This window comes from Lytechinus variegatus, chromosome 15, assembly GCF_018143015.1.
Source record: "Lytechinus variegatus isolate NC3 chromosome 15, Lvar_3.0, whole genome shotgun sequence".
Lineage (NCBI taxonomy): Eukaryota > Metazoa > Echinodermata > Echinoidea > Temnopleuroida > Toxopneustidae > Lytechinus > Lytechinus variegatus.
The window spans coordinates 29,502,389-29,522,377 of record NC_054754.1 but is presented as its reverse complement, the minus strand read 5'-3'; the positions used below and the strand labels follow the sequence as shown (position 1 = coordinate 29,522,377).

The 19,989-nt window shown below is 37.7% G+C and overlaps 1 protein-coding gene across 1 annotated transcript; it reads left to right on the top strand.

Moving 5' to 3' along the window:
• Positions 1–1,765: 1,765 nt before the first annotated feature.
• LOC121428600 (glycosaminoglycan xylosylkinase-like) lies at positions 1,766–15,854 on the top strand. Its single transcript, XM_041625357.1, has 8 exons — positions 1,766–1,827; positions 4,264–5,004; positions 5,797–5,883; positions 7,402–7,511; positions 9,097–9,268; positions 9,857–10,048; positions 11,226–11,285; positions 12,526–15,854. The coding sequence occupies exons 2-8, from the start codon at positions 4,373–4,375 to the stop codon at positions 12,731–12,733; spliced, it is 1,461 nt and encodes a 486-aa protein (XP_041481291.1). The 5' UTR covers positions 1,766–1,827; positions 4,264–4,372; the 3' UTR covers positions 12,734–15,854.
• Positions 15,855–19,989: the final 4,135 nt, after the last annotated feature.

Here is a 19,989-nt window from a genome sequence, read left to right as displayed (position 1 = left end):
TTTGTTAAATTACTAATATAACATTTCCCATTTCCAATGTTGCAAAAAATATTACATTTTACGTGAGGATAAAGTGGGTAATTCTCAAAAAAAAATCTTTCACTAGATCACGAGATTTTGTAGGGAGGAGGATTAGGAAAAATTGGTTAGTGCTCATAAATTAGCGCAAGGGATCTGCGTTCTGACGTAATATCTGACATCGTATGGATTGCGGAGAGTTTAGAGAGGGATAACGGAGGGGTGGAAACTGAAAGAAAGAGAGAGAAATTGCAAGAGAGAGAGGGGGGGGGGGGGGGTAAATAAAAAGGTAGCAAGCGCAAGAGGGGTGAAGATAGAGAGTTTATGTTGGCTTCATGAATTGTTGAAGAAAGATTAGAAAAGAGTACTCAAAGTATGGAGCTTCGTGGAGAAACCAAAGCAGGGGGCTGCAGAACCGAGGAATAAGAGGACTACATGCATACAGACCCCCCATCCCTGAGAACGATTTTTTTCGGGGGGGGGGCACTGATGTAAATTTTACAAGCAAAAAAAGGGGGTTCACTACATAATGAAGGTTACAAAATGAAGCTTGTCAAAAAAATAATTATAATAAAAATAAAGGGTGTTTTGACTACCAAATGTTGGTCATTTTGCTTAGGCCTACATTTCTTATCTTTTAACATTTACCATATTTCCAGGGTTGCTGCCGATGGAGAATAAGGCATGCATCCCCGCATTTCAGGGCCATGCCGCCCCCCCCACACAACTTACACTCAGAAACCCGGGGGGGGGCACTCATTCACGAGTGGATACCATGTGTGACCATGGGTTCTTCAGTTGGAAAGCACCCTAAACACGTAATTTCCATATTCTGAAAATGCACCCCTTAACAAGTATTGGCGTGTGAAACCCTACCCTTAACAAGTATTGGAAACAAAACGATACTCTTGGCAAATATTTTCTGAAATGAACCCCTATAAACAAGTACAGGAATGTTTTATTGTTACAGGTCCTTCGGTCGTCTGCTTTACCTCATTGGTTTAGTACGACCCCATCTTCTACACCTCGCGCAAATTGGACTCTAAACACGAAGTGTTGGAGCAAAAAGGACATCCTTTATAAAAAAAATAATTTTGTTTTATCATCCCCGCAAATTCGACCATAAACACGTAATTTTCCTAGCGAAATAGATACCCTTTTTTCATTATTTTTGTGTTTTTGACACCCTTATCACGTTACGTACTTAACGTGCCCTATCGTGAAAAAGACATCCTTTTTACGTGTTTTTGTGGTCGCGCATGGTATCCACTCGTCAATGTAAGTGCCCCCCCCGGGCTCAGAAATGACAATCTTCCGCCCCTCACTCGCCTCTTACTTTAAAAACACTTTCCTTGTTACCTGAGACGCCCTCGAAATGCACCTCGAGCGGGCTTGTACATTTCCTATTTAAGCTTACAGTTTCAAAAAGACAATATTCTGTTTTGTAAAAAAAAAAGAAGAAGCAAATTAACAAGGCAACAATCGTTTGCCTATTCAAAATAAAAACAAGGCGCACCGCGCAGTACGAAGAAAATTGAAACCCCGTTTTTTACGCGAAATTTTGAACGATCTAATCACGGCTACATTTTTGAGTGTATTGAAAATAACATAGGAAGTTTTCTTCTGTTATTGAATTTTTTTTATGGCTCCTAGTCCTTTGTTGTTTTATTATTTGGTTTGGCGCATTTAACAACAATATTGATACCCAAAGTGGCGTTTCTCTAAACATCAATCCAACCAACCGTTTGGCATTCCATACACCGGTACGTGGCCTGTTGTGGCGAATTGGAAGTGACTTTCGCAGAGAATGTGAGTTAAAACACATCAAATTAATATACTTAAATTTCTAAACCTCTTGAATACATTGGAATACATATTTTAAATGTTATAAAAGCCTAACTAAGTGCTCCTATCATCCTTTATCGAGGAAATATTGTCATTTCTTGGTACGTAAATGCGCCGAAGCACGCATCAACTGTGGAGCGAATAGACGTGCGATAATCTGTGTGGTTGCGACGCCGAACTGCCCCGTGGCCTTGCCGACGTACCTGAAGCTCGAGTGATGTTCGTGTACGTAGTCGTAGGTATGGTACTGCACTGGTCACTCACGTGTGTGTGTACTATTACTGTATACATGTATGTATTCGAGTTTTGTCAGACCGTGACGTGTATCAATCAGATATGATCATTTACAAACACTGTACACACCGGAAATGCCCTTCATAATCATTCATATTTAACATTGCATCTACGACTGCTGGTTGCATTATAGACAGCTGGCAGCCGTCTGTTTCGAGGAGTTTTTTTTACTTTAAAAAAAAAAATTCTCGTACACAGACAGCTCGCTATCGTGCAGCGGGGGGACTTGCAATGCAATTCCCCCCGTCGGGGCTCTTCAATTTTTGTCTTTAATGAAATTTTGAAAATTAACGCGACCAAAATGCAAATTAATATTCCCTCTTGGCATTATTTGCCAAAAAATGGAGAAAAATCAAATTAAAAGGAACAAAAACAGTGACTTAACTCGGCTGTCGCACAAATTCACTTCCCCATTTTATCTGATCTTAAGTCCATAAACATATGGCCATTGAGTCCCCTGTACAGATCGCGCTAGAAGTTCGTTCTCTGTATTTGGTGAGTGAAGCCAACGGAGTTCAGCTGAACAACCAACATAACAGAGACCGAAGCTTTTGGTCTAGTTGCATTATAACTTTACCTTCTTACACCTAATCACTGACATTAAAAAGGTATGAAAATTTCACACTGAAAAATAAGAAGTATTGTATGACTATGAGAGGTTTCTTACCAGACTGATCTGATGCGTATCCATAAACAGAGGCGTCGAGTCGATCGGGGGGGGGGGCAATCGTCCCACCAATGAAAATATTAGGGGGGGGGGGCAAACATCGTTTTGCCCCCTAATAATTCCGCATGTGCAAAATTAAAATAAGATTGTAATGTAACACAGAAATCAGCAAGCAAGATGGAGATATACAACTCATATTTTATTTAAAATCTTGCTGAAAATGTCCACTTTTCAGATTGGAATTTAAAAATTTTCAGCTCGCGCTTCACACTCGCATCATTTCTGTAGCAAAAACAAATACTTTTCATGATTAAATAGGTGAATAGAATATCCCGTTTTCAGTTCTAAACCTCAAAAGAACCTGCTTCGATTCGCAATAATCTTTTGTTGGATCATGTTCTTTTTTTATAAACGTCCATTAAACTCACAATTTAGTTGGTTAGATATGTGACTCTTTCTAATGAGTCATATATATATATATATATAGGCCTATGTGTGTGTGAGTTAGCTTGTTTTGTGTGATCGAACTCCTTTTGAATGTTGATTTATGGTTTCGCCCCCCCCATCTGAAAATGGATCAATGCCCCTGTCCATAAGCACTGCAAATACAATAGGATTGACCCTTGAACCGCTTCATTATGACGTAGCTTTGATGAGCGATGTTACGAAATGCTGTTTTGGAGAACAATTTATTGATAAAAATTGTTATTTAACAAATAATTAAATTCAAACTTTGGTTGTAAATAATTACTATTATGAGAGTAACAATTTAAAACCAAAATTTAAATTTCATTATTTGTCGAAAATAAGTTTTTCATGGGGTGAGTGATAGTGCCTGACTGCCTGTGATATAGCAGGGCAATTTCATAAAATATGTACACCCGATGGTCCGACCCCATATATGTGGGGCCTTCATGAAATTTTATGTCTCTGATTTCTGGGTCTTTTGAAAGTCTGTACATGTAATGCTCTTCAAAGACCATGACTTGGTTAGTTTATGAAGTGAAGTCAAACTTGAGAAAGATGGGGTTCGGATGTACAAAAAGGTTTATTATTTTACGGAATTGCCCAGCAATGTGTTTGGAGTGTGTTGTGGTGATTGACTGTCCTGGCTTATGAAATGAGTTTACCATGTCGAATATATATGGAGGCACATGTCGAATTCCAGGTGTGTTGCTCTACATGTTTGTGCTTTTTCAAACTCAGTGATATTGATAATAAAATTGAGAATAAAATTCAATTGGGGCAAGTTATTGCTGGTTTGGGTGGCTGACGTACAGTTTTATATTTCGGATTCAAAATAATTTAGAATCTTGAACACTCAAGAAACGATCGATCACCATTTTTTTAAAGTCTTGAGTTACTTATGAATAGTTATGAAAGACCCACCTGGTTTATGATATACTCATTCCTTGAAAATATCCTTACCTCTTATTCAGGAAGGATGGTATACTCTACATGAACATGACTTTGCTGGAACCTTCATGCATGTGTATGTGAAGCCAACTCAAGACATGAACTGTCACAAGTTCTTTGCTTGGATGAAATATGAGGTTAAAATTAAAATGGGTGCTCTGTGTATCTGCACTCACTGTGGGTATGTGGTTGACGATTATCGTCATCATGCCAGCACCATCGAACACCGACAGAGGAAAAGACAGTGCGGGGAGAGAACACTACAAATCTGGCCAAGATGACAAAAGGGGTCATGCAGGGGTGGATGAGGTCAAAGGTCATGTAGATGAGTCTGCTGTGAATGGACAACAAAAGGAAACGTCAGACAATGTTGATATCGTGGGCATCAGGAACACAGACGAAAGTGAACAAGATGGAAAAGAGAAAGAAGTTCCACAGGGTGTGGAGATAGAGAACATACGAGGCAATCCTCCAAATGGCCAGAGCATTGAGAGACTTCAGAATGAAACACATCCTCTAGAACTGGATCTCATACCGGACTTTATTCCTCAGAGGCGACATGAATATTCCAGCTTGTGGAGAAAAGCAGAAGGTTGGGTGACGTCAAGTGAGATCACGCCATCTTCCGCCAAAGATCTAGGGTCGGTGCTGTATGCGATGGCCCATGCACCCATCACCAAGGCTGATGTCGGCTTCAAAGGTACACAACTCAAGGCAAGGTTGATGCTAGCAGGAGGTCAACTTGTTGTATTCAAGCCAAAGAGGTAAGTTAACTCATCAGATATTTACAAGAGTTATCTAAATCCTTTTGGCTTTAGAATTCTTCTTTCTTTTTTTATAGGGGGGGGGGGGTGGGCAAGAAGTCGTAACAATTACGAGTAGAGCTGGGTCATATACAACCGTTCCCTTTCTGGATTATGGTGGAGTCCTACTCTTCAGAATACACTATTCCAATCTAAGGAATGTGACGATCCAAAACATTCCAAACATGAGTACATAAAAAATAATCATGGATTTACATGGTCCCAAGAGCGGTGATATTTCATTTAAATTGCATACAAGTTTTCAAATTGTATGCTCTGTCAATGCAAAGAAACTTCAAACTGACTGATATATGTCGTGATAAATAATTCAGTAGCATTTGTTGGTAACGTATGAAAGATGTCATCTTTCAACAGAGTTTTAGGCTCGTATTCTGAAGTCGGGTTTAACTTAAACTCGGGTTTAAAGTTGTGGATTAAGTATGGATAGCGTATTGCTACAAAAATCACTAACAGTAGAGTAATCATACTTCAGCTCATTTGGCTCCCAAATCATTCATAATTGTCTAGGAAGTATAAATAGATGATTGTCTTCACCATCGATGAATCAGGAAAGAGCACAGGAAACATAAGAAACATAAAACTTAATCAAAATTTTGATACTTTGGGCTTCCCATTCTTAAACCACAACTTTAAACCTGTGTTTAAGTTAAACCCGACTTCAGAAGACGGGCCTTAGTGTCTAAACATCTTAGATCCTTCTTCCTTTCTATGACCTTGTATCTCACTTTCCAGGTATCAACGAGACTTTGTTATTTATGGAACTCCTTATGCAGGCTATGACAGACATAATGGAGAAATAGCTGCCTTTCATTTAGATAGGTTTGTATTTCTAATTTCAATTTTATGCTGATCATCATAATTATCCATTGACTACTGAATGTGTTTAACCCATAGTCTCTGTAGAGGAACTACCTTGGTTAAAGATGGTTCAGTAGTGAGGCACTTTGTCAATAGTTAGAGCTGCATTTATCCCATTGATATTAAAAAAAAAGCTGGATGGAGTTCAATGTTTGCACGCACCTCCTTGAAGCTCAGGAAATAAAGTATTTCATGATAAAATTAACAATACTTTATATAGGGGCATATAACCATGTATGAAACAACACACTCAGGCACGTGCAAAAGAAAAAAGTGGAACTTTCTTTCGGAGTATTTCCCAAGGCCTCAAAAAAGCATGTTGTTTCGCTATCCAGCTTTTTGACAGCGATGATCTAACCCCACAGGGAATCCACAAGAGAATAATGGAAAAATGCAAGAAAGCCACTATATGAAACAGGAGAATTCCTACTGAAAGGCAGGGTACAGATTTCTGAGGCCTGTCTTACAAAGAGTTACGATTGATCCGATCAATCACAACTATGGACGGCCAGCAACGTCAACATCTAAACTGCATGAATGTTCAAAATATTATCTAGATATGACGTAAATTACATAACTTCATTATTTTCTTGACAATTTGGTGTGTTCGCCTTTGTTTACAAAGGACATTTTGAAAAATTTTATGCAGAAAGAATTATGACACTGATGGATTTCCATAGAGTTAAGATTGATTGGATCAATCGTAACTCTTTGTAAGGCGGGGCCCTCACAACTGGCTTTACCCTCTTCCCATGAATTGCTACAGTAACATACAGTCAGTCGTCCAGGTTTTAAATCAAGTTTAATCTCCGATTACGGGGATAGTGAAATCATGGATGGCGAGATTAACCTCACATTCACAGAGATCACCCTTGCCCCTTCCTCCACTTTACCCTGTGTACCTTTCCTCTAGTCTGATTTCTTGTTTGCCTTCCACAATACTTTCTTGCTTTCCTTTTATTGACTTGAGGCCACTATCATCATCACCCTCTTCATTTGAGATGGCTTTCCCCTTTAATTTGTAAAAAAGAAAAGTAAAATGTTTCAATTGTGTTTGTAATTATTTGTAATTTTCATTGATATATGGCAACTTAATACATTTCTCTAACTTTCACTGTGTTCGTTCTTGTATTTTTATTTCTTGAAGACAGAATAAAAGAAAAAAAGAAATCAAATATGGCATCCAGATGACTATTTTCACAGACTCGTCAGCTTTTTTTTGGTCAACTCATGGCTAAAAAATCTTCAATCCTTCTTTTTACTAATCCCCTCATGCTTCCCGTAGGAGCTTTCATTTTCCCAGCTTTAAAATATATTTATTTTCACTTCTTATACAATATATATACATTAAGTCGTCTTTGTTCTTTACTGGAATTCAACATCAATGACAATGCCTTGGTGTAGTGCTGCAACTTCATCATATGATTTCCTTTCTTTTTTTCCTTTCATATATAATTTCTTGTTGTATTTTCTTATTAGATTATTAGACTTTCGGAGGGCTCCGCTTGTAGTTGGACGCACAGTCAATTTGAAAACTGAAATACTTCCGGTCGCTTCGCCTACGTTGAACGATACTTTCTTAGAGAAAGGTAAGAAGAATAATCTGTTACGCATTGATCAAAATAACATACCATGTATTAATAATAATGTCATATTTTACCCAGGGAAGCCACTTCAGTTCCGAAAATTGTTCTCCCAGCGGGACCTGCTTAACATGATATTGTTAAGCAGTTTAATTGTATGTGTGTTCATTATTCATCTCTCTCACCTTGTGTTTCAATGAATATTTTTGTCTCGCCTGCATAGCAGAGCGAGACTATACATGTAGGTACCACTTTTCCGACGGCGTAGCGTCGTCAACATCAAATTTCAAATCTTAACCAAAGGTTAAGTTTTTGAAATGTCATTATTATAACTAAGAAAGTATATAGACCTAGTTCATGAAACTTGGACATTAGGGTAATCAATTATTACTGAAAATCCTGCCTGAGTTTCAGGTCACATGACCACGGTCAAAGATCATTTAGGGTTAATGATTTTTGGGCATGTTGGGGGTATTTGTAATTTTCCATCAGAACTTTGAAAGTTTAGTGATCTGGTTCATGAAATTTGGACATAAGATTAATCAAGTATCAGTAACATCCTTTGTGAGTTTCAGTTCACATGACCAAGGTCAAAGGTCATTTATGGTCTATGAACTTTATGTTGGGGAAATCAACGCAAAACATTAAGGTTAAGTTTTTTAAATGTCATAACTCTGCAAATGTATGGAGCTAGTTCATGAAACTTGGACATGAGAGTAATCGAGCATTGGTGAACATACTGCCTTAGTCTCAGGTCACATGACCAAGGTCAATGAACTTTGGCCGTGTTGTGGGTATTTTTTTAATTGCCATCATAACTTTGAATGTTTATGGATTCAGTTCATGAAATGTGAACTTAAGGGTAATCAAGTATCACTGATCATCTTGCACAAGGCTTTGGTCACACAACCAAGGTCATATGTCATATATTAGTATTAGTAGGGTAAATGAGCATAGTATTTTATCATCATATGAATTGTGTTTCTTGTAAATGATTATTCTGTATTCATTTTCAAAGTCGGCACTGCTGCTATATTGAATCATGTATTGCAGGCAAGACTGCCAGAGGTGTGTTCATTTGATAGGGGTCCACAAATTTGTAGGTTACTTGTTAGGTAATTGATCACTACCAACAAAACATCTCAGAAACACATATATATACATATATATACAGGTATATATACATGAAACTCATGAGTTGACATACATGTACATACATGTACAGAATGCTTTCTTTTTTATCCTGAAATAAAAATTTACTTTAATATATACCTTTATATGCCATTTTGTATTGTATTAATACTTATGTAGAGGTGTTGTGGCTCAGTGGATAAGTCTGCAGACTTTGAACCTTTACAGGGTTCAAATCCCTCCGCAGCACTAGCGTCCTTTGGCAAGGCATTTGCCTACATCTGCCACTCTCTACCCAGGTGTAGTAATTGGGTACCCAGTAGGAAGCAATTCCTTGGATGCTCGAAGCGCCCGATCAGGGTAGCCATGCTAAAGCTGGGGTAATAGTATGCAGCGCTTAGAAACATTTGTATTGAGCATGATATAAAGGTTGCATATTATTATTATTATAATTTTTCAGATGGCAATACTTGCTTCTATGGCAAGTGTTACTATTGTAAGCCAGAAGATGCTGCCTGTGCAGACGGAGTTATGATGGAGGGGTCTTTGACCTTGTGGCTGCCACCTGACCTTAAACTAAAGAAGTGGAGACATCTTTGGTCAAGGACATACAAAGATGGAAAGAAAGCAAAGTGAGTAGCTGGGGAATTGGGGGTTCTTTGCTTAAGGGCAATTATACACTTGCATCAAGTTTCTATTGGATAAAAGTAGACAAAATATCAAGCAAGCATAATAATTCTATAAAAAACAGATGCAAGCAAGGAAAGTTTTAAGTTCTGGTTAATTTCGCAAAATAGCCCAATGTACATTCCGTATGGCATGCAAATGAGGGAACTGATGATATCAACCACTCACTTTTTTGTGTTTATTTTATGACATAAGAAATATAAAATTATTTTATTTTTCTCCATATTGTAGCTCTTATTTTGTCAAATGTTTTTTTTTTTTTTGTTGGGGGGGGGGTGGATGGCTAATAGTTAAATATAACATTGTTTGATATAGCGTCATCTAATTAATTTCCTCTTTTCTTGCCTTCTTTTGTGCATATCATCAGTGTTCTCTTACTAATGTTGACTAGTGAATTCTATTATTCCTGTAGGCTTTGAACAAGAGCAATCCACTCCAGCAGACTATGTATAAATAAAGTAATTTACATCTAAGTATGTGAAACAAAATATGCAAAAAGTGATAAAAGTTCGTGGAATTTTTCAATTGACTAGATGGGAGACAGACGACCAGTACTGCATTGATCTGATGAAAAGGGTCCCTCCTGAACGACATCCCCTCATCCTACATATGACGGATGGTGCTGTCTTTGACTACCTGATAGGCAATGCTGATAGACACATGTATGAGACCTTTGAGAAGGATGGAGATAGGGGCATGCTCCTTCATATGGACAATGCAAAGAGGTGATGATGCGTATTTTGTCACAAAATGCAGATGTTAAACATTGATTCCTGTTTTAGTTATGACCATCAAATGAATTCAAACAAAATTTAAAGTAACTACGCCAAATTCTCGCTATCTTAAATAACCAAAAGTTCCCGGATGTAGCTCATGCCGTTTACTTGAGTGACCTAGTAACTTCCGGTAGCTTGAAGCTAAGAGTAGTATACAGAAATAAGGATAACACAAGTAGCAATTTTTATGATGATTTCTGCTCAAAATGTGAGAAGAGATTGAGAACACGTTAAAAAATGGATACGACTAGACTAGCACTAGCTACAGTGCGTTTGGCATCCACCTGTAATCCAAGCTAAACGGGGAAGTTTCAAATTGATGCAGAGGTTGGAGGTTCGATCCCTGGTCACGTCTCTCAGAGGGTGACGTTAAAGGTCGGTCCCAGTCTTAAATAATCATATCTGATTGATAAAAGTCTGTAAAACTCACATCATTAAGTAAGCTGGAAGTTTTTAGGTCGCAGATCACTTAACAGGAAGTGGAACTTTTCGTTCAGTGCACAATGTGAATGGTGCATTCATGGCGTGTGCTCGATCCAGGAACTTTTGGTCAATGTCTATAGCGAGAACTGCCACAAGCCAACTCACCATTGTTGACACACATGACCAGGGGTTTGTTTGTTACAGTTACAACTATGGTAACTTTGTCATTGTGGCAATCACCATAGTAACAGGGCTCAACAGCCAATCACAATCAAGGTTTTCATGGTAGTTACCCTAGTTGTAAGTCTTTTTTAAACAGGCCTCAGTGAACTGGGACCAAGTTCTGGCCCACACATATTGCCAAAAAACAAAATAAATACAATCTTATACCCCTCCTTTCTAGCAAGCCATCTGAATCAGCAATACATGTACAACCTTTGCTTTAATTAGCATTTTTCTATCTATTGTGAGATGGTCAGCATGCAGATTTGTTACCTGTACTTTATTGAATAAGCAAAACACTTGTTTGAATAAATCAGAAATGAATATTTGAATGATTTTTAATGAAACTAGTTTGTATGATGATTAGTCTACAGCAAATTATTAAAATTGATTCTGCATCCTTGTGTTTGTCCTTGTCTTGGGTTTGGTTTTTCTTGACTCTTGAGCCATAACTTTCTGTTTCTTTTCCTATCCATTTCAGTTTTGGCAATCCTTACTTGGATGAAGGTACTATCTTGGCCCCTATCTATCAGTGTTGTAGGTGAGTTCTGTATCTGGATGTGTTTCATAATATCTTGTTCCCTCTGTCGTGGTCTAAATCGTGGAGTAACCATAGTGATCATGTCAGATCTTCTGAGATCTTGAGGTCAGTCATGGCAATCATTTTGTTTGTAGAAAATAATTTGGATGGTTCAAAAACTTTCGTGATCTGCTACGAAAGTCAAATCATGACAGATCACACACCAGTGAGACCAACGTATAAACAAATAGCGGTGTGTATAATTTTGGCAATTGATTGTATTGGTTATTGTGTATGATCTCTGTATAAAAATGTACCATGATCGATCACTTAGCTTTATGTTACGGGTCCTATGGGGATGTTTCATAAAGCTGTCTGTCAGTTAAGCATGACAAGTGACCCTTTCTTTGGTACTATGTCAGATTCTGAATTCTTTCCTTTCATTCGACACTTGAAAGCTGTTCTTTATAGAATATTTTTCTCATTGTGAATAGGCATCAGAATGGAAACTTCAATATTTTTCAAAACTTGATCAGGGTAAAAGGTAAATGCAGTCCCATATTGTTAAAACAGAAATTACGCCAGCGCTACGTCCATGTGGTTTTTGCATTAAAGAGCATAGAGAGAACTGTTAATGATGTGGCAAAGTCTGCATGATCTCTAGAGACCCATTTTCCGCTATGTTGACTTAAAACATGTTATTTCAAAGAAGCAGGAGTACTGTCTGAACAGTGCGCAGTAATGAAGCAGTAAGGACCTTATTAGGACCTAACAGCTCCATAGACATAGCGGACACGGAAAGAACATTGCAACTACTGCTGGTCAAAGTGGTAGGTGTGGGATGTTACCTATCTGACCTCTGGAGTATGAACGTAAAACGTGTTTCCCAGCAGAATCATGCTCACGTGACAGAGACGTAGGAACGATTCGCAATCTGTTTGGACACAGCAAGAGTGTAGCTGGGACCGTTTCAATCCCGCACAGACAGCATCTGCATGCACAATTAACTCAGTAGGAACACCACCAATGCAACATGAACTTAGCAAGCATGTAGCATGCACAGAACGATTTCACATTTTTCAAAAACAACAAAGTTGATGCTACCTCCTAGGCATTTTCTTCCTGGATTTCAACGACCTACCGGAAACTTCCTCCATTGTAAAGGTGCCTTAGGACAATAAAGGTATTGCATGCGCTAAGTTGACCCAGTGTACTCTGAGCAGCACATTATTTGTATAATATCCCATTTCAATTCCCACAGATTGAGACGAAGCACATGGAACACCCTCCAGCAATTCAAAGATGGTCGCCTTAGTCAGGTGATGAGTCAGGTGCTGTCACATGACCCCATAGCTCCGGTCCTGACCAACTGGCATCTGGAAGCCCTGGACAGACGGCTTAACGACATCATTGACACCATGCACAACTGCTTCACCAAACATGGAGAAGATGTAGTCTTGATAGAATGAATCGGTCACGAGACCAGTCTGGAATCTTGTGGTTTCTTTAAGATTACGAGACTTGCAGGAAGTATGCTGACTGGAAGCAAGCCCGCATCCTCAGTGTGATGCAGATGATTTTTGATGGCCCCTACTGCGTTAGCCTATTAAAAAAGGATTTGTTTACACCCAGCACATTGATTGATCAGGACAAGACCATTTGTGTAGCTGGTCTAAGGGTATTTAGATTTATATACTGACCAAGTGATGTGACTAAATATCTTCCTGTAGATGTCAAGCAGCAGTACTCTGTCCTCCACTTCTTTGGCGGGAAGTGGGCCATTCTCTTGAAGCACAAACCTGATCAAGATTACATTTTCTCCATCTGCATCCGTTCTTAAGGTTGTTTCGTGTCCAGGAGACATTCTGGAAGGGTAAGGGTTCTAAAGTGATCAAAGGAATTCTTCTGTTGCAGGTAAATACTTAATCACGTTGCTGCTTAGAGGATTGTTGTCATCAAATCATTGATCAAGGATAGACTGGTCTTGACACTGATTCAGACTTCTTTAGTTCTTCATCCTGACATGAACCCAGTGACTTTGTGGAAGGATGCTGAAAGGAAGACATCAAAGGTCTGTTTTTGTTATCATGCAGATAACTTTTTTTTATCCAAGTTATCAGAAACTGCCATATATCAGGAAGGGTAAGGTATGCACAATTATCGTTTTTATAATGGTATGAATCAGAAGGTCTTGCCTTACTAAACAAGAAATTAATTTTATCTAAAAAGATATGTCTTATTTCAACAAAGGTGCTTATTTAATTGGCAAAGATTTAGAAGATGAGCAGTCTGTTGCAACACCATAATTCGTGAAGGTTTGGTCAGTGAGGACGAGTTCTCTGCAACTCTATGTGTGCTATCGGGCCAAGCGTAATACTTAGAGTATGCTACTTCTTGTCAGAGTCCAGCAGCAAGACGAACCATGTATTTTTGTAACATTACTATTTCTCTATAAATCTTTCAATAAATTCCAACTATATCTGAGTTTTCAATCTAAAGTTGGGTGATTCAACTTTCAGTGAATAAAAAGTAATCAGTACTAATACTGTCAGCAACTCACCATTTTCTCTCCCTTTTGTAGCCATTTTCTAACCCTTTTCAGAGCTCTTTATACCCATTTTGTAGACCTTTTGAAAAATTGCTAGAAAACAGCTAATTTTCCTCTGTAAACATAAATGAATGAAACGGCAACAAAATAGGGATTTTTTTGCTCCATTTAGCGCACTTTGTGACAATGCGGCTCTGGGTGGAATATTCTCAAAGTATTCCACTAAACCTTATTTATTAAAACATCTTTCAACATGATAAAACATTAATCACCTCGTAGGCTGTTTCACATAATGGTCCTGCATAAAGAAATATACACATATTAAAAGGAAAGATTACAAATAATTAGGAATACATGTAATTATATACAGCAAAATTAAAAAAACAAATAATACTAAAAATGAAACATCAGAAAAAAGGAACAATTAGCAAGATTTATCTCGTGGTAAGATAAAGAAGTGAAGGAAAAGGAACGAGGTTTTATACATCGATATCAAGACAGGAATGGGTCTCAATTTAAAGAATCGTATAAATATTAATACTCATAGGAAATCATAATTGATGATAAGTAGATGTGTCTTATTTGGCAATCGTGCTATTAGTATCAATACTACAGATATTATGTATGGACCATGGCTACCATGGTACACTCTTGGGGTGGGATGGGGCAAAACAGTGCTTCCACTTTTCAAAATGAAACATCCTGGAATTTACTCTGAAAGTTCCTGGAATTTCACAAAATATCCTAGAATTCAACAATGGGCTCTAAACTTCTATAAGATACTGTGTTTCTCTTCTATGCGCAAAAATATAGTGCAACTGCCAGTACAAATACTCAACAAAACCTGTTACACCTGTCCATGCATTACATACATGCAAGCCTCCAGCTATCAACCATCCATGTTCGTGAATGAATGCTCACTACTGAGTATCTGTAGTGTCCCATACAGCCACCCTATAAACACACACAATAAACCAATGATGAGCTCAGTGTGATAGCTTAGTGCAAATGAACACACCACACAATCCATCTATTGTTAAGCACATGTGCAGTTAGTCTGGATCAAGGATACTTGATGTTTTAATCTGAATAATTTTTGTTTTAGTCTCCTTATGTTTAGCTCATTTGTTAATTTTGCACCAATTTCCAATTTGATAAAAAGTGAAAATTAAAATAAGACTGAACTTATAACGTACTAATCTACTGAGATAAAAGAGCCAGGACCTTCCTACTCAGTTCTGACACATCTGCATCATCTGCATTTGCTATCATTCTGCCATGGAGCTGCAGCATGTGTTTTCCAGGGTTCAGTTTGGCAGTCTGTTGTGGACCTTTCTTTTGCAAAGTCAGTTTTGTCAGTAACAGTGCCAACAGTCTCTCTTGTTTCATGCTTGTTCTATTATCTCTCTTGATCCACTTTCATTGACTGAAGACACTCTCCACTGATGTATTTGAGAAAGGAAAGGAAAACATCACTCTGACCACTGCACAGATTGAGGTATTGTTGGTTTCCCGTTACTGTGCATCTTTCACTGAGAATACCCCTTTCCAGTACCAATGAGGTAGCATGTTAGCATTTAAGGCTGGAGACATTGGATGTGTTCTTCAATCTGTATCAGCTTGCTGCACAGAAGCCACCTTCTCTAGGTAAAGGAGTTTGTTGTACAATGGTGCTAGGCTTGGTACTTCTAGGTTGTATGCAGTAGCTGGGTCCAGACATCAAGAAGTCTAGTTACTCTACATTGCTGAATCTGACCTGGATTTGGGGGACACATTCCATGAGGAATTGTTTGCAATGATTCCGAAATAACAGAATGTCCAGCTCCTAAATTGTCAACAATACTCTGAAGTGTGCTGGTAGCTTTCACTCCAATGTACACCTTGCTTAGTGGCACATGCTTTCCTTCATCTTTGACATTGAGTTTCATTGGGTCACTTTTGCGTACATTAGATAGTTCCATGAAGTCAGATGTGAAGGCTACCATCAACTGTGTGACTTCCTTCTTGAGCATATGCATAAGAGGTATTCTGGCAACCTGCCGAGGTTAGATGCCATGAACTCAAGGTATGCTTGTGTGAATAAATCGCATAAACTCTTAACTATACATATTGAGTCGTTGGTGTGTGTTGGGTCCTCAAGTGCAATGCTTTGGGAGTACAGTTTCAAACCATCATACTGTTCTAGTATTCTGTCCACACTTGCTTTGAAAGACAACCATTACATTTGGCCTGCCCTCAGAATGTTATGCTTTTCAATGTCGAAGAATTCCTGAAATTCTTTGAGGCATCACATCGTTGAGTACTCATTCTAAAGTGAGAGTATATGTTGTGACATAGATCCTCTAGAGACTTTGGCAACTTAAGGGCAGCATGAGATGAGCAAAGGTGTATTAAGTGACAAGAACACTTGATTGGCAGTACCCAAGGGAACTTATTTTTGAGAAGTTGAGACACAGAATTCTTGGAACCAAACATCACATTGCAGGTGTCTGTGCAAAATTCGATTACGTTTTCCATTGGAATGTTCTTTTCCTCTAAAGACTTAATAACTGAACTGAAGATTTTATCTGCTTTGCCATTGGGGATATCTACGAGGTCAAGAAAGGCAGTTGCCACTTGGAATGACTCAGCATCAAAATAAGTTCCAATAATAGCCATTTGTCTCGTTTTGGACTTGTTTGTAGTCTCATCTATTATTAGGGAAAATTTGTGTTCCTTCAGTTTGTTAATCCCTTCTTCCATAGTAAAATCCCAAAACCTGTCTTATGGTATTTGTAGCTTTTTGTTTCCTCAGTTTCACCCTTTTCAGTGTCTCATCATTTGGAAACAAACTCCGTAACAAAGAAACAAGATCATCTGATATGCATAGGTTAAGATTGTTTTCTCCAATACAACTATAAATCTTAATTTCCATTGCAGATACAGCTGATGGAGATGATTTTGAAAAATGGTGCATGCCAGGTTGTGATTTTGATAAGTCATCATGCATTTTTTTTCAGCTTGTTGGTCATCTTGTTTTCCTTATGTCTCATGAAACAAGTTTTGCCCATTGCAACATTCACATTGCAAAATGAGGTACAAACTTTCCACTACTTGTGTCGTGCCTCTTTTCCAACCATGATGAAAACATAGGATCTTGCAGCCACTTATCTGCAGATTTGGTGTCATACGTCTTAGCCACATCATGATCACCTGCTGCATCACCAACATCTGGCTTTCGCTTTCTGTTATCCATGATGATACTAAGATCTGTGAATTACAAGCCATATTACCAAAATTAGACTCCAACGTTAGGCCTAGACCAAAACATTGTAGATCTATTCATTCAGATTACACTTGGCCAACGTTAGGCTGAGCCTCCAACCCAGGTCTATGCAGCACCAGAATATTGCTTAAGGCACGCTGTGATACTGTATGTATTCATGTGGTGGTGCTCTGACACAATTTACATTTAACTTAGATTAACAGGTCCAGATCTAATTCTTAAGTTAGGTCAAGTAACATTTCTTGAAACAAATGAATGAAATATATATTATCAGACAATATCAAATTTATTGTTCGGTACTTACGTAATTTCCTATTAATAGATATGGGCAAGACTTTGGAAAAATTTTGGTCCTCACAATGATGAAAATCCAAATGAGCCATACACGTGTAGTGCAGTCACTGCATGCATATTCTCGATCGTGGCGGCAGCGCAGAGCACATCAGCGCGATATTTGATTCACACACTTATCGCATACATACACAGATCTAGGGCTAGGGACAGATACACAGCAGTCACGTCAGAGTGCGATGATAAGATATTGTACTAAGGCTTTATCACTGTGGCGATGCATACGATACCCATTACGCATGTACGTGTGCTGCACTGGGATAGGGTGAAAGTTAAAGGAGCAAGTCATTGACCGATGTGAGCCGCAATTTCCACCCATTTTCTATTTTTTTATAGATTTTTTCTCCAAAATCGTGGAATGTCCTGGAAAACTTCCTGAAATGATAACTTCCCGGAAAACTTCCTGGAATGATCCTGGAAAATTGCAAAACTTCCCAGAATTTCCTGGATTTCGAAAAAAGTGGAAGCACTGGGGCAAATCAACCTTAGAGTGGTGTCATTTTTGTCAAGATGAAAGATTTTCATCATAAAGTTTCAGGAGCCGATCCCTGTATATTTAATTCTCTCCATGTTTTCATTCCGCTTTTTCTCAACTTTTCTGTTTCATGTCCATTACTTTAAATGCTGTTGTATCCCCCTTCATACACACAGGCGTGAGCTGAAATATTTCTCTTGTAATCCAAATTAATAATAAACTTGATTTTTTTAGAAATAGTCTTGTATAACCAGGCGCACACTACATGGTCTGTTGCAATATAATTTTTATAGAAATGACATTTGATATGAACTTTTCCAACATATAAAACCAAACAATCAAAGATTCAAATATTGGTATGAATACTGTATAGTTGAAACTACAGTCTATTTTGAGCCTCCCTGTAGTTATAGAAACTAATTCAATTCCACACTGTAGTAACATCATTATCTGTTGTGACTTGAAGCTGACTTGGATTCTACTTTGATCAAAAGGCTAGTTCCAGCAAAGCAAAATTCTGATTTTATTATTTCACGCACTATGCCGAACTTCAAATAAAATAATTGTGCTTTTCAAAACTTTCATATCTAATGCAAAATGAAATTTGTTAAAAAATTGGGTTTACATATATTTGAATCATTTATGCATATAGGAGTTACAGTGGCCTGATTAGTAGGGTTTGGAGCTCAAAGTTTAAGGTCACAGAGGTTATTACACACCTTAAAACATACTATTCCTGTGATTACTCTGATGAGTATTTGGCTGCTTTTGGCATATCAATTTCGATTTTTTTTCGATGTATGCATATTGGAGTGATGGTGATCTGATAAGTTTCGCAGGTCACAAGGTCAAAGGTCCAAGGTCACAGAGATCATCGTATCTTTGAAATGCCTTGTACTTGTGATAGCTCATTGACCATTTGAGGTATCAACTTCTAAATTTTAACATGTTTGCTTACTTGAGTGACAATGATATGATTAGTTTGGGAAATAGAGATCAAAGGTCACATAAAAACTGCATGTCTGTAAGTGCTTTTTACAAGTTTAGAAAACTGGTTTCCTAATTGTTAAAAAAATGCTTAAAAATGTGTTTTCAAACCATTTATAAAATTTCTGTATGTTGGTATATATATTCTTAAATCTATGCAAGAATGGTGATGACATATCAAATATGTTAGCTTATTAATCTAGAAAAAAAGCAAACTAGAAGAGAAAATTGACTGATTCATTTATCTGATTGATTGATTTAAACAACTTTATTCTAAAGAAATTTGTAATACCATCAAGAATTGATGAATTATATTATCCACTTTCAACCTCTATAGACCAGTTCGTGGTTACTTCATGGACAATTTGGGTCAAATGACCTTTCATTTCTTTCATTATGATAGGCAGATTTCAAAGCAAGATATTACGTAAGCATGCCTTACATAGCAGGATGAACAAATTGAATAGACCAGGTGACTAGAATAGCACATCAATGAACACTTTATGAAGGTATTTGTTGCATTCCTACTTTGAATGCATATCATAGCATGTTGCACAATGTACTTGGCAAACTGTGAAATACCAGTCGTTCGTGGACGCATTGTTGTTGTTTTTGGACGTAAATGAAAAACACAATTCAAAAGAATATATGAATAATCAAGACATCAAAGTTGGTGCTTATCTCATTAGATTTTAAACCACCATGTCATTTTCGTACAAATGACCTTCCTCTGATCATGCGCAGAAAGAAACTACAAACTTGCTTATTAATGTATGCCTTTCTCCCAACTCTAATATCTAGTTTCAATTTGGAATAATGAAATTCATCACAATCTAAACTTAATGCACATCAATTTCGTATTGTATTTCTCTTCATCCTAATCTTACTATTCCTTGGCGACTCTACTGAATGTTTTATAGTTTTTATTAGTTATATCACCCACATATGAATTTATAAATGCTAGAAATAGAATACTGTATGTAAAGCTTTAACTTTAGATGACACATGCGTACAGAGTGAGAGTGATCTCATTAATCAATAGTGTTAAGGTTAAAGATCAAGCTCACATGTAGATCCTGTTGAATCCATGAAAGGCCTC

Coding starts and splice junctions, on each gene's coding strand:
- LOC121428600 (XM_041625357.1), top strand. CDS start 4,373: ATGAGGTTAAAATTAAAATGGGTGCTCTGTGTATCTGCACTCACTGTG. Junction 5,884..7,401: donor GCTGCCTTTCATTTAGATAG/GTTTGTATTTCT, acceptor TTTTCTTATTAG/ATTATTAGACTTTCGGAGGG. Junction 11,286..12,525: donor CCTATCTATCAGTGTTGTAG/GTGAGTTCTGTA, acceptor CAATTCCCACAG/ATTGAGACGAAGCACATGGA.